At 37.0% G+C, this 19042-nt stretch overlaps 1 protein-coding gene across 2 annotated transcripts in view; it reads right to left on the bottom strand.

Annotated features, from left to right (window-relative positions):
• Positions 1–19042, bottom strand: part of AGMO (alkylglycerol monooxygenase) — a 185430-nt gene that overhangs the window by 163612 nt on the left and 2776 nt on the right. For both annotated transcript variants that reach the window (XM_005518842.3, XM_014248437.2), the window contains exons 2-3: positions 14937–15067; positions 1597–1748 (exon numbers count right to left, since the gene is read on the bottom strand). In XM_005518842.3, coding sequence (XP_005518899.1) covers positions 1597–1748; positions 14937–15067 — 283 coding nt within the window. The remainder of the gene's footprint in view (positions 1–1596; positions 1749–14936; positions 15068–19042) is intronic.

Genomic DNA, 19042 nt, shown 5'->3' with positions numbered 1-19042 from the left:
AATGCAGCTGACTTTTGCAGCTGTGTTGCCTTGCTAGGGATTTTGTCATTGTTTGACCAGAGAAGAGTGTTGGTTAAACTAAAATCTCCAGTTAGAGTGATTTTCTACAATGTTTCATCAGTTCCCTGTTAAGTAGCACAGATCTAACAGCAAGCAATATTTCTGTAACCTGAAGAAGAGTAAATTAATATTTATTGAATAGCTCATCACTGACCTTCTTAAGAGAAGAGCAGCATTTTCCTACAGTTTCTTCAACTCCATTACATATAGAATTGGTTTGTATTTTATTTTTAAAACACCAATTGAGATTAGCTCCAAAGTATTCCATCATAAACAAAAACAGAAAAGAGTAAATGCAAAGTTGCTGCAGGAACAGAAATATACCCATTGCTTTAGAGAATGCAGAGATGGCCCTGTTCCCTTCTCTGCCAGTGAGAATTTTACCAATGACTCCAGAGAAAGCACAGCCAAGCTAGTGATTTTCTAACACTTGAAGGCAATTATTTTTATTTTAAAACACAGGAATAGCCTCCTGCTCTGGTGCAGTTCTCAGCCTGAGGCTGTAGCTCTGCCAGCACTGTTAATGTCATTGTTTGTGAAGCGTATTCCCAGTCTCTGCACACCCACGCAGGGCTCCCGGCTCCCGGCCGTGATGTCCCCCTCGACACATTGTTCCAGCTCCCCCTGCTTCCTCACCTCCCGCCCTGTCCCCCCACCATTGTTATCCCTTTACACCCACCCTGCATTGTTCTCACACCCGCCTGCCATCCCCACCTGGGAGGGACCTTTCCTCTCTCCCACTCCTTGCACCAGTTCAGGCTCCTTTCTTACCTACTTCCATATATTGCACTGACCTACTGGAAGCAAAGCATTCTCCCTTTCTGAAAGCACATTACATAAAGTATCATTACTACATCCCACAGCTTCTGTGAGCTGTGGGCACTCAGCTTTGAAAAGCCCAGTCCAAAGCCTCTTAGAGAGCAAAAAGATTTTTATTTCATTGCTACAGACTTTAGGTCAGGCTCAGAGCTAAGATTGATAGAAAGTGTTATTGCATTTTCAGATAGGGTATAAAAGGCTTGAGCTAATATTTGTTTTCACTAGAGAACAGAAATACATAATGAGACAGACATGTATGTACAGAAATGGCTGACATGATTTACACAGGCTCCATTATTTTGGCCACCTTGCTTTTTACTGCTCTCTAGTTTTTACATCCACCAGATTCTTTTGAAATAGTTATCTGTACTTTGCTGTATTTTCATACAGGTATATAGGGATATTGAACCCAAAATTTTATGTACTTACTATTTTTTTCCTTACTTTTTTTTTTATATTTCACAGTCTCTGTTGAACTGCTTCAAAATTATACTCCTTCCTTTCACAAAATCATGTTTTACTCTATGGTGCACTGACTGTTTTCCATGCTTAAAATTTGTCTTTCCTAACCCTTGGAAAGAAGAGCAGCTTTATATGCTTAGAGTAGATTAAGTATAGATTAAGTAGATTAGGTACAGAAACAAAAATTAATACCTTGTTTTATTAATAGATAACTAATTTTGTATGTTCAGACATAAAAATCTTGTTAAGTCTTACCATGGCTCATGCGATGAAAGCAGTAGTATGCAAAGTCCACTCCCAGAAGCGTCAAATACCATGTCCATGGTGAGTCCCAGGGCAGTTCAAAGAGTCTGTAGTTATTCCATACATATATGTAGCTAATTAACTCAATACTTCTGAATAAAACACTGAAATAGAGATCCAGAAATTTTTATCAGTAATTCTGTCAGTTTTAATTTCAGAACCTTTTATATAGTTATAATTTACCAGCTGGAAGTCTTTCTACAACACATAAAACCACTCTCCAGGTTCTTCAACCTCTGTCAAGTAATACTACTATTCACTTCAGTGGAACCCTTGCTTAGTGTCTAAGGTTTCTAAAACTCACTCTCCACCTCCTTTTGGCATTAAGTACGCTCAAAGGCTGAAGCACTCCTGTGCTCTGCAGGTATTATGGTGTCCCTGTTTTCCCAAATCTGGAAGAAACGCATACTTTCTAACTAGCAAGTCCGAAGTGACTGAAGTGTAGCAGCAATTATGCCAAAACACTAATGTATTACATTAAAATACCTTGACTGCTTCCATTACAAGAAAAAATGTGGAAGGGGACAGGACTTCTTGGAGCAGTGAAATGTTTCCTCTGCTCAGCATCTCGCTTCACTTTAAAAGAGGATAAATGCAGCAGGAGGAGACAACAACCAGTGCCTTTGAAAAGAAGGCAGAGAGAAATGGCAAGATTCCGAGAAAGTGAAAGAAAAAATCATGAACTTGCAAAGGCAAGGAAACCCACCAGACACTGCTGAGTTCCTGGACTACAGGGACAGAGTAGCTGCCCCTGGCCTTACACAGGCTCAGCACTGAGACCAGGAGAAGAAGAAAGTAGCTTTGGAATGGGCAGACCAAACCTTGTAGTAACTCTCCACAGCTACTCAGATTAATACAAATTTGGGTTGCCAGTCACACCCTCCTTTTAGCACCCTACCACCTCATTTCACCAATTGAAGCCCTGCGCTACCTCCAAACAAATTTGATTTTGCAGGGTGAGTTTTTGTACAAATCAGGAAGCATTAAACCCAGATATGAATGGTGAGAGGTTGTAGGTACTGGGACGGCCCAGGTGACAACTGGCTTAAGTAGATGCAAAATGGTGCCACAGATGCAGATGAATATATATGTAAACTGGAAATCTAGTAGAAGAAACTAGTAGAAGAAACGAGTCCACAGCAGGATTTATAGCTGATTCCTCACACCTTCTACTATTTCTACTATTTCTACTACTACTCTCTTTGTTGTGTTGCTGAATATGTACTGAAACGGTGGTGAACTGAATTGCATCAGCCTCTGAAAAGCAGCAAACAGAAAAAAAGACAAGTAGGGGAAAGATTAACAGAAAAGTCACAAATATCCTTTTTTTATATATCAGTGGGTGAAATTCACCTCAATTTAGGGCCTAAGAGTAAGAAATAAGATAATCACACACAAAATGTAGTTCTCAGATGTTATGCTGCTGCTATTTTTTGGAGGGAGGTGGAAGAATTATCAGCAACACCTTTGTACAAAGTCCTGCAAGACTTTAAAAACTTATTTCATCTTCAACTATATTCATAGCTGAAGAAAGACTTCTGGGATATAAATTCAGGGAGCTTCCAAAGAACACTGCAGATAGCACAACTGTAGAGACTGCCTAAACAGAAGTGGTTAACAAAATGCACAGAAGTGTTACAACCATGCAAAATCTCAGCCAAAGGACATACCAACATCTCTGCTTCACTTTAGTTTCATCTAGAACTTCACTTTACATTGATATCAGCTGAAAGATTCTCTGCATCTCTGTCCACATCTGCTCATTCTTGCCTCACTACCACTTCTCAGTAGTAAGAGATATTTCTTTCAATACGCTCCCTTTTTTGCCTATTTTTTTTTTCAGCTAGATTTGATATAGTTGACAGCATGGCCAGAAAAATACTAGAATCTGGAAAACTAAAAAAGGATATATACTCCTTCCCCTTTAAAGACTTTTTTCACACATCTGGAAAACATCCCTGAAAACAGTCTGGCCATGCCCTGTCCTTTTGGGCAGCTGCACTGAAAAAGAAGGGAAGCTCAGCAAACACGGTTGTTTCAGCTTGCAAGCCATCCCCCATGCTATAGCTGAACTCCATCTTTTTGCAAAGAGCTTTTATACTCCTTTATACTCCTGGCATTAGCATCTCTTCCCATATATGTTTTGAGTAAACCAAGAAGAAAACACCTTGAGTTTCTGTGGTGCTAGTTTCACTATTAATGAAGAAAAAGTAATCTGAAAAAACCAACCTCCCAATAAGAGCCTGCAAGCATAATAGTATCACATCCACCATTTTATCCTGAGAGCTGAAGCACTGCAAGTAGTTGTTTCTCAGGAAGAAAAGAACTAATATTTTTTCCACAGCTAGGTACACATCCTACCTACAACTCAGTCCCACCTTTACTATAATCATGCCAGCTTTTCTCTCAAATACAACCAAGACAAAACAAACCCCATCAAACTTCATTTCATTTTAGCAACTTTACCATGAAGAATTTCTCTTGACTAGCAAGGACAGGTGCCTCTACCACTTCAAAAACAACTTGGCTATGCCAGAAGGTGGACCATACACAGCTGGAACATGTTTAATTTTCATAAGAGCTGTGTTCTATAAATATTTTTAAAGAAGATTGTATGTGTCCAAGCAGATTTTTGCAATTCACCTCATGAGGAATCTGTAAAGTTCAGCATAAATTCTCAATCCATTTTGCAACAGGTCAGAAGGGAGCTGATACTATTCAAACACAAAGAAATGGGCATTTCTTAACATCTTTTCAATGACCAGGAAATTTAAAACACCTCTTGCAACACAGAGCATCAGTTATTATTAGGTACTGTTTTCTTACTTTATTCTTCTGCTTTTATTAACATATAATGCCTTTGCAGTACATCCAAAGATGTGTGACCTGGAACATTTCCTCCATTTTTGATCAGCTTTCAGTATTTCACCCTCGAGTCCTTTTTTCTTTTCCACAGGCAGAGGCCAAGGTGTAAACCTTGAGCTAACCCTGAAACACATTTTTTATATATTCAATTTGCTGTACATTCTTTCCTTCATGCTTGAATCACAGCTCTACAGCACATAACATTTACTGATTACTGTAATTAATTTAGAGTAATCCATCAAATTACTAGACATTACTGGAGAAAGAAGAGTTGCTTAACTAAGTATTTTTCCTAAATTTACAGTGCGATAGGAAAGACCAGAGCTTACATTCAACTGCAATTCAAAAGTTCACTTGGAGTTTTAAAGGTTTGTATTCCCCCTTTTTCTACTCCTCAAGTTCCTTTTTCACTTCTTGAAAATACTAAGGGAACGTAAGAAAACTTTTTCCTCATTTAAATGTTGTAACAGTAAATGTGACAGAAGTGGACAGGTAAGGCCTTTGTCATCTAGTCCAACCCTCTGCATAAAGAGTAATAAATCCTAAAAGAGACAGACTGTATAGAAAACTTTATTATATACATTACATAGATTTATCTTCTTGGATTTTGAACATTGCTGCTGAAAATTTTCTTATGATGTGCAAAGCACACTTAGGCAACTGTTATGATCTTCAGAGTTCTAGTCTCCTTGTTTCCAAAGATCGTACATACTTTAATTAATGGCAATAATATTTGTTTTTAATAAACCATTTCCCCCTTCACCTTCCACTGGGTCAGATTATCACTTCCTCTAATTAAAAAAGTCCAAGAAGGAAATTCTGGGAGATGAACTCTTCATGTGGAAATGAAGATCTACTTATCCTAGATCCCTATGGGATAATGAAGGAGGAAAACAGTGGAAGAAATTCAACTGGAAGAAAAGGCAGCTGCCATTTCAAAGAATACAAGGTCCTGTTTTGCTTCCTCCAGCCACAGAGCCTGTAATCACTTCTTTAGGAAACTTCTTCCATGGTGCCCAGGACAGTCACCAAAACTGAAAAGGGTCAGAGACTGGAGCTGTTGTCTCTTTTCCAAGCATGGAGGAATAACTGTGTACCAGAAGTGAAAAGCCCAAGGAAACTGCCTCAGCTCTCACCACTACTGCAGTCACCACCTCACATCACACTGGGAACTGACCTAGTGCCCCTGAGCTAAAAACACAACCCTACAGCTGGACGTACAAAAGCTCTGCTCTCAAGGGCTGTAACAGACTTGCATCTTTGGAGGTCAGGCACAGAGGGAAGCATGTTAAGACACCCTGGTCACAAGGTTATATTATCATTAAAAATAGTGAGATATTACTAATACAGTTTCCCTGGGTTAAATAAATTACGTTTTCCTAGCCTGATTCAAACTATAAAATGTAAAGTTTCAAAATGCTGAACAAAGGCAGTTTCTCAATAATTTTAAATTATTCAGACCATTTATGTAACAGCAGGATACATGAATAATTAAATGCTCAGTAAGGTTTTATTTCAGAATGGAAATCATAAGGATTTCCATTTCCAAGGATACTCATAGAGCTTTCTTTTCCAGATGAAAAACTGGCTCCAGCCACAATTGAAATAAACATTTTGATAACATGATTTCAGTAAAGAGAAGAAGGGGGAAGGAGGTAGAGAAGCCTTGAGAAAAGATCCATTTGTAAAACAAAGCAAATCTGCTGCAACTGAAATCCCCTTTTATTTCCTGTACAGGTGCCAGGTCTTGAACAGACACCCAATTTATTACCTTGTCAGCTGACTTATTAGGGTTGACACAAATCGAGCTGAAATATGCCTGACACACTGCAGTCAAGGCTTTTTTCACGCTTTAGCACAAAGCCAAACTTTCCACAAGGTGGAGGGAAAAGGGAGAGGGAGCTGTGGGAGTTCTATTCCCTGTTTTCTATCATCAAGATGAATATGATCTCCTTTTCCATTCTTAATATGCAAAACCAGTCATGAAATAACCCAAGGCTAAAAAATAATTCACCAAAATGATACAGCTGGGAAATTATTATCAGGCTTTGGAAAACCCTTGATTACAGGAAATAGCACCTACATTTTGAGAAAATGTTCCCACCAGACACAAAAGCTGAATCAAAGCCTCTCCTCTTCCTCAGTATGGCTTTCTTCTCCAGCATTTCAGCCTAAACAATACAAACCTCCAGTTTTCCTCAAAGACAAAAGAATATATCAAATTCAAAATTAAGTAAAAGGGAGGTGACTCAGGTATCCCTACTAGTTGTATTATACACAGCATTGCACAGTATTTTGCCTGACAGAGCTGCTCTTTTATTCACTAAACCTATTTCTGTTCACCTTTTATCCTCTAATTTATGACACTAATATTAATTTACAGTAGTGGGTGGAATAAAACGTGAAACAACAGGTGTTGGAAGAAAAATAGCAACAGTGTCACTCTTTCTTATTATAAGGTTCCAGTCTCGCTAGATTATTCAAGTCACTTGTTTATCTTTGCTCATAAACAAATAAATTTTTAATTGTATCAGTTAAAAATACAACAGAGATATTTTCATGAGAAGTTCCTTTACCTTCATTGGTGTAATCGATAGTAACTCATCATGCCCCGAAGTTATGCAAGGTCTTCAGATACTTTTAATTACATGGTATCTTTAAAGACTAAAAAGCCTAGTCTAAAACCTTCAGTACCACTAAGCTTCTGGCATTGTAGCTTACTCCTCTTCTTTTATGAGAAGGGAAGTTGTATTTCTTTTTATACCTATTTATACCTGCCCAGCAGTAAATTCTATTCCAGTATCTTCCAGATACACCAGACTGGAATATTGTACAATGTCATCTCCTGCAAGGCAATGAGCCTGATTTTTCAGTATTTGTACAAATATCACCAAATGAGTTTAATACAAATGCTTGACTAGGACCTTTTTCCAATTGAGGGTCTGATTTTGATCTGTCCTACTTGGTTGTTCCAATGAAATGAGCAAATTTGCATTATAGTTTAAGATAAGTTGGGAACAAGCCTATAATATTCTCAAAGGTCACATACAAACAAGTAATGAGAAAAGGATATTCCATTCAATTCAAATTGTTCTAGATAGATTCAGAAAAACCAAAGGAAATAACAAGAGATCCTATGGTCTATAAAAATACAGTGAAATAGCTTCAGTGGAACATCATGGCACATTAAATGATGAAATAAGGAAAAACATTCACATGATAATTTATATTGAACTCCTTTGGTCATACTCCTGTTTTAAAAGATAGTTTGTTTTTGTTCATGATACACAGTGGTGAAAGTCTATTCTTTTCAGATCTGTAAAACTGTTTTACAAAATCATTGAGAGATATTTTTCCCCAGTTTTCCTTACTTCTTAAGTGTTGACCCAAGAAACTAGATTGACCAGCTCTAAAAATGCTACCCCTGTGCTCCATCTAGTGGAGTCCTGATTTAAGATTAATTCATTGTTTAGCAGAGATGTCCTTCAGTCAGAAGGGTACTCTATACAGAAGCAATTTCTTAGAGTTTTTTTTAAAAGTGTGTGAAAAATGACACAATTTAGATTAAACAAAATACAAAAACATTAAATAAAAAATCTTCACAACTTTTAATGGATTTGAGAAATCACTATATTTTGTGAGCTACAGAGACTACTGAATTTAATACTGTATTTTCATTAAGGGTAAATTCAGTTCACAGTATGTATCTTCACAGAAAAACACAACTATATTTGAAAATGTACCCTGACAGCTTCTCTTTGCTTCTAAAGATATGGCAGGTATAAATTAAGACATTAATTGACATTAAGAATGGGCAATCACCAAGACACTTACTGCCCCACAGTACAGAAAAAGATCATGATACAATACTAAGGATGTAGAAAAATATGCACTCTGTGTAAGAGGTTACAACCTAAAAGCGTAATTGGATCCCTAACAGGTTTGTGTGAAATACAGCAATCTGTAAAACATTATGTTAGATAGGGACTACCAGTTGTTTCACTCAATTAGTTTGAGAATATCCAAGCTCTCCCAAATCCTTCCTTGTAATGCAAGGTAGCCTGTGTGTAATTTCACTAGAAAATCCAGAGATTCAAATTCTGTCTCAGGTCTTTCCTTAGTCATCACTGAAAAGTAGCACCGTCTCACTGGTATTCCTGTGTTCTGCCAACAGCTATGCCCACATGTGCTCTCCAGCCTGCTTCCAACAAATGGAATCAGAGTACCAAAATTCTACAGCTGAAACCTCTGAAGATAAGGCTGCTGATATGACTGGGAAGGGTTCAGATAAAAAGGGATTAGGGGAAGGAGAATGAGAGAGCAGGCAGGATAGAGCATCTTTACTGGGCACAGCTGGATTTGGGTTTACTGGAGGACACAGCACAATTTACACCAAAATTATAAAACTGCACTGAAGTGATACAGTAAGGACATAGGAAAATTAATCCACACAGGAGTAACTAATTTACTTAGTCCCAATTGGTTCACGAATGCAAACCAGAGAAACAAAACAAATGAACTAATTAGATTCAACTAAAAACATTCAGGTAAGACAGTTACAGCCATGAGTTTCATTGAACTGATTTTGAAAATTCCCTTCCAGAGTCAGGCTTGCCTGCTGAAAATCCTATCAGATCCTGCTGCACAGCACTACCCCCTTACTGAAATTGTTTATCTTACTCTGACTGCTGTACCTACAGAAGATTAGTGAGTTAATTCAAAACCTGTTTCTTTGACAGAGCTGTGAGGGCTGTGACCTTTGGCAAAATGTGGGAACAATCAACAGTGTATATGGGAGAGTGAAGCCAGGAGGGTGCTTTTGTGAAGTATCTAACTACCTAGTGCTACTTGAAGAGCAGGAAGACTAGGTGGGTGAGTAGATTCTGTCTCTTCAGGCCTGTTACTTATTAAAAATTCTATTTTTTGGACATATCTATTGATAGTGCCTTAAACTGCCATAACTAGCTGCTGCAGGCATGACTGCAGGTTCTGTAAAGACGGAACCTAAAGTCTGACAGCTCTTGGCTGCCCCTTTTCCATTCCCAGACAATTTGTTTGTCTCTCTGCCTGAAGCAAATACCTTTTTGCTCACACAGTGAATTAAAGTAACTCCACTTGGGATCAGATGAGCACCTGAACCAACACAAGAGAAAGAGGGGACTACGTAAGTGAGTACAAGAAAGACAGAAGTGCAGTAGCCAGTTCAGTTGGTTTAAGGGTATGGCATGGAACATCAGCTCCACTTCCCATTAAACCAGGTTAAGTGACTACCTTTCCACTTTGGCCCCATCTGCTCATCACTGCCCTAAGTGTGGTGGTTGCCAGCCCAGAGACCTGCCACCATAATTGCATGCATAGCTGCTCCCTGACCTGGCTCTGTCAAAACGAATGCAGCTGAGCTTAAACACCTCTTTTATAGTTCTTGGGGGGGCTTTTGTTTCTGCTTTTAGCAAGATCACTTTGTCAGGACCAGGTTAGGGAGCAATTAAATGTGCAGTTATGTTGGCAGATCTGAGGGGGCAGCTGGACCAGAAGCAACACATCTGACCATGCTCTAAACAAACATCTGTCCAAAGCCTTAGTCAAACAGATGTGGATAAAAAATGTACCTAATAAGTCTTGAAGTGAAAATATAATTTATGAGAAATTGCATGTATCAAATTTTCTTTTAAGAAATGCAATCAGTAATTCCTGAGATTATAATTTTCTATAGTCACATAAAATGAAGAGATACTTCAGGAAACCAGCACATACTTCACATGGTTAACTTAGCTGGCAAATTTTTCTCTTCTGTCAAGATATTCCTAGCTCCACAAGGTTGTGAATTACTTGCACCAGCTTGAAGTAAGTGTATTCTAAAGCAGCTCTGCATTTTGTTACTTTTAAAAACTGAAAACCTCTGGTTTCAGATTGCAATTTTTTATATGTTTTAGAGCAGATAACTCTAATATAACTCTATACAGAGTTATATATATATCTATATATATTAGATAACTCTAATATAAGCAGATAACAGTAATGCTACAAAAGCACTGAATGTTTCTTGTCCGGTAACCCTGCCTGCTCTTTTCCAACCCTATTTCTTGTTCTAGCACAAGATTGTGCACAGACGCGATAAGAAATGATGCAGGTTAAGGTGATGGGAAGGTGCTGGACCTGCTTCCCAAGCTATTTAACCACAGGGCCACACTAATGCTGATGCTGGTCATAGAGGGGTGAAGGTACAGAGAGAGGAATGAGCAACCAGAAGTATCAGTCAATCAAAAGGTGCTCCAGTTGGGAGAATTGCTTATCTAAAATGTACATGAAACTGTCTCTCCAATCCAGCTTCTGAAAAAAGACTAATCATCCAGATGATGTAAAAAACTGAATACACTGGTATAAATCAGAAACAGGATTTGTACTCCTTCGATTTAATTATTGCTGATGTGTAAATATCTTAATATACTTAATAGCATGAACTATTCAAAAAGCATTTACTAGTTACATTCTCATGTTCAACGATTCAGAGAACTCCAACTTCCCTTATTCAAAAATCAAAGTAAATAATGTAAACAGACTGTAATATTCTCTTTAGAAATGGAGAAGTTCATTACAGACTTGACTGACCAAACTGTCAGACATTATATATATATACACTGTACGACTGTGTTGCAGAACAGAACACTAAAAAATGGCAATTGAGCATGACCATAAAAAAACAAATACTTTCCCAACTAGTTTGAAAACATACCTACCTCAGTTATCCCCCAAACACTTTTTGATTTGATTTATGTTCTGCTGCTTTAAAAGAAGAAATGGGTCAATATGAAATAATGCACATACTTGTAAAATGGATATTCAAACCCAAAATAAACTTTCTCTTGGGAGAATATTTTTAAAGCAGCATTTAAAGTCTCTTGGCAATGGTTAGCTAGAAAATTTATTTATTTATAATGAAAGTTCTCAGATTTTTTTTACCAACATTTAAGATGCTGGGAGTAAACAACACAAGTTTCTCGCTTTCTCCCAAATTAATTTTCATTCCATACAACATTTAGTATTTATACATGCAGAGGAATGCATAATAGACATTAATGCAGAGAAAATGATATTTAAGAAATGTACGGTCTATTTTACAACAGATGATATGTATGCACAAACCATTCAACTTACTGCAAGCTGTTGAGTCTAATAAGCTTGAAAACAAAAACGTTGCCTTTCCTGATTAGACTTTTCCTCTTGCACCTACGTTTTCAACATTTGGCATATAAGTATCAACAATTGATGATTTGCACTTTCTCAACAGAAAGCTGAAGTATGAAACACTAAATAAATAGTCTGCCCTCAAGATACGCAATAGTTCTGTTATACAGACTGTGAAATGGAAAAAATACTTAGAGGCTGAATATGGTTAGTGACTCCTAATTTTTTCATTAAATGTAAAGACCTCTTGCAATGACACATTTGAAGCTTCATTTTAACTAATAGACTGAAGCCACCATTTTAGACCCAACCACAGATTTTTTTAAGGAAGTGGCAAACCATTGCTGCTAGTTGAGAAAATGAAAATTAGTCCCTGGGAGAGGATACAATCAATGGTGTGTTAATCTAACCTTCAGCTGTTAATGATTTGCACTACTATTTCCCCTGATGCTGTGGGTTCTGATGAAATATTGTTTTAGCAGTTTCTGTCAACTTCCCCTACCTTTTTTCTTCCTGAAAGGGAAAGACTGAAGTGAAACTCTTAGCAACAGATTTTTGCCTGTGCTATTTTTCCCCCTTTTTTTGTCTGACCCAGTTCTTTCACACCATGAAAGCACAAGACAGAAGGGTAAAGTGTTCTGGTTTTCTCAGTTAGAGCCTTTTTAGCCAGTCTGTTATTCACAACTCCTCTTACTTATAAAAGAGGTGTTACACTAAGCAGTCACCATTAGAATTGCAATATTAACAGGAGATTAAATAATTTAGGAAGTCTGTATTTTGCCTGCTTCTTTCAAATTCAGCCAAAAAGCTGAAAGTGTTACGGGACTCTTCTTTGGAAAGAACTGCTGAGGAGGGTCTGGTATTTCCAGTCATGAGAGCTGCAAAAGCAACTTGGAAAAGACTTCTTGTGCTGGTGTAACAATAAATAGGTGTATCGATCTTGGAGATCTGCCTGACCCTGCAAACTTTTGAGTCCTTAAGGATCATTTGGTTCGCTCAGCTGAAACAATCTTGCAAAAGAAAACTGCATAGCCGGCAAGCCAAATTCTGCAGCAAAGGACAGAGTGCCAAAATAATAAAAGTACTCAGCAACTTGCAAAGCTGCATTCCACACACACAACACTAGTTTTCTTAGCAAGTATTTCTTCCAGGAATGAGTATATCTCAAGTGTTTCAGTATTCTCAAAATAAAGCAAACAGGACTTGCAAAACCATTAAAACTTACTTTACATGTATCTCAGGCCCCTTGTTTAACTTAATCAGTTCTGAGTATTTCAGATGAATAAAGGTAAATATTCAGCAAGGTAAGCCTGTTAAGTTTAAAAAATCTGGGTTAAGCTGAAGAAGTGATATTTGGTCTATTTCAATATTAGCTTTGTGCAGACTACAGTAATCCATTATCAGGGTTGTGTGTTGCTGCACACAGATCTAATCTGTTGATAAATATTTAATAATTAATAAAACATATTGAAAAGATGAATGTTGCTCCTTCAAGATCATTCTCACAAGTCATTAAAAATGGTTTGAACATAGGTAGTACGCTACCTGTAAAAATAAGTTCACAAAATTCTCAAATAACAGACGTAACTTTGTTTGAAGACATAACTTTATAGCTGAGTATTTCTCATATTGAAAGCTCATGCCTCTCATTTTCAGATATTTGAAGAGTTTTGGAGCATGTCTTTAAAAGATTTCATCAGGGATATTTACTACAGATAATTAACATAATCAATCACAAATTGTCTTTGTACCTAATGGAGCTTGTCAAAGATTGTATTGATTAGAAAGCTTAAAAAAATCAACCAAATGGCAAATAATCAATAGATAACAAAGAAGGTAATTTACACATTTCACAAAATGAGTTCTACTAGCCAGAAGGGATAATTTTTTGTTGCTGTTGCTATACTCTTTTAACGTACTTGATCAAGAACCTGGACTGAAAGAGAAGATTTCTAGTAAAATTTGCAGTGACATAAACCAGGGACCTCTAGGTAACAAAGACAACTTTTCATGGATTCAGGCTACTTCAGGAGGACCAAATGTATAATCCATGTATTTCTATGTGACCAAATATACGAACATATTGCCTATGAATGAGGAATGTAAGCCACAGAATCCAAAAAAGTATTCAGGGATGAAAGATGGCTCAAAGGATCTGGGATATATAAAGGGAGGAACAACAAGTAGAAATAGAGAACAAATGACTTCATTATTTGGCACCGATGCAGTAATTTTTGAAATATGGAGTGCACTTGAGACATCAACACTAAGAAGGCTGAAAAACTGCAGAAGATTCTGAAAAAGAACTGGGGGAATAATTGAAAAACTTGCAAATACACCATATTGTCAAACTCAAAAAAAAACTTTTCTTCTTATAATGAAGAGATTATATGCAATTTAATGGTCATCCGAAAATTCATACATGGGGAATAGAAACGTAATCCCATTTGAGAAGAAAAGGTGCAATAAAATCTATCATCTAAAAGCTCATATCATGCAAAGGCATATCTAAAACATGGTATTACTTACAAGTAACTAAAGTTTCTGGAAAACGCTTAGAGGAATTTATATTAAAAATTTGCTGGATTTTTTTTCACTGGGATTCACAGTTAATCCGCAGTGGCTATTTATTTAAAATAACTGCTCACCAAACTAATTCAGGTAAATCTTATGGCCCTTACATTGAAGCATAAATTAATTATATGATCATGTTTGCAACAATTCTCTCAGGAATTAAAATCCTTTGAAGTCAAATGTAAGATTACAACTGTGTTCAAAGAACTTTGGATCACATGCATATTCTATTGATCTGGTTACATGCACACAGTTTCATTTTTAAAGGCTAACAAAAGTAATAGATTTGATTTCTTGGTTTTGTTATCTTCTTTCTGTATTATAATGAAAGAAAACCCAGAATCTAAAACTAGTCTAACATAAGCTAAAGTTGAGTTAGGTGAAGTCCCAGAAACAGAAAAAGATGACAGAAAGGTCCAATGCAGATTAATATAACTGATGATAAATTGGTAGTGTGGAGCTGGACAACACCCTGTAAGAATCATATTTAGCCTTGAAGATTAGAAAGATTTTATACACGTCACTAAAATTTAATTGCAAAAAGAAAGGTCCAGATGCCTTGTTTAATCACTTTGGATTAGCAATAACGACTTCAGTACATAATTCTATTTTCTTCCTTCTTAGTTATTAAAACCCAAACCATCTCAAGATTGTATTCATATACTCACTCTGGTAGTCGGGACAGGATACCTAAGGAAAGAGAACTTATGCCATCATTGATCCGACCTGGCAGCTTACGCTTCTGAATCCAGCTGACAGCAAACTCCAGCCCAATAAAAGTAATGAAGAACGGAATACTCTAAAAACAGTTAAAAAAAAAAAAAAGTCACAACAAAATAAAATTAGACACACTTTTCCCAACAGCATTTTATGCAGTGAGATGCTTTTCAGATTGGCTGGCACTTTAGTAGCTACTCCATGACTCCTGTAATAAAGCTCCACATGGACCTTAAAAATCAGAAAAACCAAGGCTACTATTTAATCCACAACACCAGCATAAATCTATTGCAGTAACCTCCTCCCACAGTGTTTTCTTTTGTATATTCTGCAACTAACTCAAACATCAGAACAAAACACAAGAACATCAGAAAAAAAGTCTTTCCAAACATATATTCCTCATATTTAAGTAAATCAGTGAGAGCACCAGTATTTGTGGACTCCTCCAACCACAAAGTAGAACAGAATCTGGTTTGGATTTGATATTCTGTGAAGTTTTTTGAGTGTTTTCAGCCACTGAATTTGGCATCCAACATTATTATCTGAAAGATACAGTAAAGTGAGTTTCTTTCTACTTGGCATTTCTATTGCCATACTTTTCACTGCAGACAACAACAGCTCTTCTGTATGTGCTTTCATCAGTTAACTCAGTAATTATGCAGCCACTTCCAGTTTGGGCCATACACCATGTTCTCCTCCCAGACCAAGTGACAATGATACAATGTTCTCCTTTTTCTCTGGGATTGTACTGACTGCAAAATAGTTTTCTGCCTTTCTGCAGAAAAGTATAATGATGAGCAAAACTGAAACATTTCTCTCTCACAACACTGCTTCAGTTTAGGATTCAATTCTCACTGTCCATCTTCTATCCCAGATCAATTGGCAAGCTGAAAATGCACACCAACAGCACCCATTAGTGAAAGGTGTGGCTATAACTGGTGGTAGGACAGGTAACATTTTAGTGACAACATCATTTTTCATCATCAAAGACTGTCACACCTGTTCTCAATTTTTTATCATCTCAGGCAACTAAAAAAAGGCTTTAGTAAGTGGTAGAGCATATTTATTTTACTGACACTGGAGTCCTATCAGTCCTTGCACTTCACGTGTGGAAGGAATTAGGCAGTGGCAGCGTTTTAGCCATCACCACCAAAATCTAGAAGTGGCAAAGAAAATGGGAAGGAGTCATCAGATCTCCCTGCATGCAAACATTTCTTCAACAGCCACCCTTGCTCTGTAGAAAACTTTTAGGTGACCTTTGAGACATTTAGACAACTGCTCTTTGATTATAGTAAGGCATAAAATTCCATGTTTTGCAGGGCAAGAGAAATGCAAGAGCAGTTCTGCACCACTCTGGGAGGCACCACACTCCCATACTTACCCTGTAAGTTTCCTGCTGCTTCTGCTTCAAACGACCTGCAAACACCTACAGCGTCACTGCCTGGCACCCTTCAAACTGCACTGCTGAAGAAGAGAGGCTGGTCCTGCCCATACAACATTTTAACAGAAGCACGCTGTCTCTGCAAATGCCATTGCACTTTGGAGGGTGCTCATTTTTGTTGCCGAGTGAGACACGATTTGAGAATTCCTGCTAGGCTGGGACACTAAAGAGACTAAGATGGATATAGACCAGATTGCTCAGTTGAAGAAGAATTGGATGATTCAAACCATGCAAACAGCAAGAGATTTATAGTGTCTAGAAAATGTGAAAGTTCATAAACTTCAGCAGCACAGGGTTAGGTTACAATAACAGATGAACAGAGATTAATATCAACATGACACTTTTTAATTTAAGTGCCTAGCTTACTATGTAACAGCATTTTAGGCATCTAAAAGCCTGTTTGTGATAGGCAGCAACTGATGATATAAAGAACTAGAAAGCAAGGGAAGACCTGTGCATAAAGCCTAAACAGCACCCAAGAAAACCAATGTGGTAAATCTTTCAATATTTGGAATAAATAAGAAATAATATAATAATAAAATATATTATAAAAGAGAATAATAAAAAAATAAGAAAAACCTAAAACCTTCCATTTGAAATCAATGAAACATTCTAGTAAAATATAAACACTCCTTGTTTTGCTCTCTGTAGCTGCTTCATTTCTAACTAGACAAGACTTTAATGTACTTTTCCTAAGTGATATAATCAAATAATAAATTCCTAACTTAGCAAAACAAAGCTTGATAATCACAGCTGTACACTCCAGCAGAGGAAAGAGAGGTTTAATAAGAAAAACTACAAAACACTTAATGACAATATTAAGAGGCAGTTCTAGCACACACTACAAGAAGTTTTAAGGTATGGAACAGCAGAAGCTGCAGAGTAAATTGAATGGGCTCAGAACAGAGATCGTTAGGTGCTTTATTCATGAAATGAAAACAGTTAATAGGAAATGTACAATGTCTGTATTCCATGTGATGATTCATTTTACCTAGCAACCTCTGAAACAGTTGAAATACTTGACTTTATTTTACTATACACTATTATAACTTCTGTCTTATTGACTTCATTAAATATTTTCCTCCCACTGTGAAGCTGTGAAACAGCCAAGCATTTGGCACCACTTTTTGACTCACAAATGGAGAGTATCATAGCAAAGAGGATAACGAAACATTCAGCCATCCTTAACCTCCTGCCGGTCAAGGAGATTGTAAAAGGAAAGATTTATGGCATACCCCTTGCTATCTAAGAAATCACTACATCTCTCATACACCAACATTAAGTTTGATCCAAAGCAGATCAATGGGATCAACTACACCAAGGCTAGCATGTATTATTTATGTGACTATGACAGCTATTGTCATGGAGAATGAAAAGGCATTCCCTGACCCAAACAGCCCACAGTGTAAGAATAAGACGTAATGCAAAAAAAAAGAAGAAGAATGCAAATAATTCAGGAAAAAAGAAGACAGTAAGAGAGAAAATAGTCTCACTAGCATAACCAGTACTTTTTTTTTTCCTGGGTATTTGTTTGTTTGTTTTGTTTTTGTTTTAGTTAAAAGGACAATGAAGACCTTTAAGGAACCCATTGAAGATGGTTATCTCTACAACTGTTTTCAAGGGTTGTCCCTGCAAACAAAATGGCATGAAGTTAATAGCCACTGTTGGCATCACAGGTCAGAGACATAAGATATATTCTTTTGTTATCTTCTGGTCCATAAATGTTTTACTCTCTCTCTGTTTCCAGGTTTTTTCTCTTCACCCAATAACAGAAATACTCAATGGACACTTGCATTAGTTTGTGGTTTACCTGAAAAACTGATCCAAGCCTTACTCTGAGTACTGTGTAAGAGGGTTCCATTTTACATAACCAACTCTACAGAATGCAAAGGACCATTTAAAATCAGTTTCCACTTTATACTGTTGCAAAGAATAATATTCTACGTTGAAATTCAGCATATATTCAGAGTTTTATTGCAATTCTTGAAACAGCTTTTGTTTTCTTAAAGTCCCAGATCCTTATAACGTAAGAATAACTTTCAAGTAAAACTAAATATGAAGGTGCTGTGCCTCATTATTTAGAAGCAAACCCTAAAATGTGAATTGAGTTTAAATGTGAACTTACTCTTTAGGCTCTCAAGAGAGTAAATCAAAAATGAAAACAGTGATTATTAAAGCTTTCATTTTGGGGTTCTCAGCAGGACTCTCTCTTCTGAAGTATGACTCATGGAAGTCTCTACTGAGCACAAGTGATAATTTCAGACCATAACAAGGTACAAAGTGAATTTATGGCTCATGAAAACTGTGTTCAGCGAACAAAAAGAATCATTCCACCTGCCCATCTATAGATTGTGAGAGAATAAAAAAAAAACAAAAAACCCACCAAAAAAAAAAAACCCACCAAACAAAAACCCCCTTAAAAATCCCCCCCCTAAAAAAGCACAAAACAGATCATGCAGAGCCTAGTCTTACACCCATAGCAAACAGGAAAAGAGGATGCTCTTCAAAGGAACGTTCAAGCATCAGCATAGATTTTAAAAATCAGGATGTCCTGTCCTGGAGAAAGAAAATTGACATAATTCCCAGAATTAAGGAAAAATCAAGGGATTTTAATTC

This window comes from Pseudopodoces humilis, chromosome 1, assembly GCF_049639895.1.
Source record: "Pseudopodoces humilis isolate 2021_Gansu_Grassland_sample_001 chromosome 1, ASM4963989v1, whole genome shotgun sequence".
In the NCBI taxonomy this organism is placed as follows: Eukaryota; Metazoa; Chordata; class Aves; order Passeriformes; family Paridae; genus Pseudopodoces; species Pseudopodoces humilis.
The sequence above is the reverse complement of the archived record's forward strand: the minus strand, read 5'-3'. Positions and strand labels throughout refer to the sequence as shown.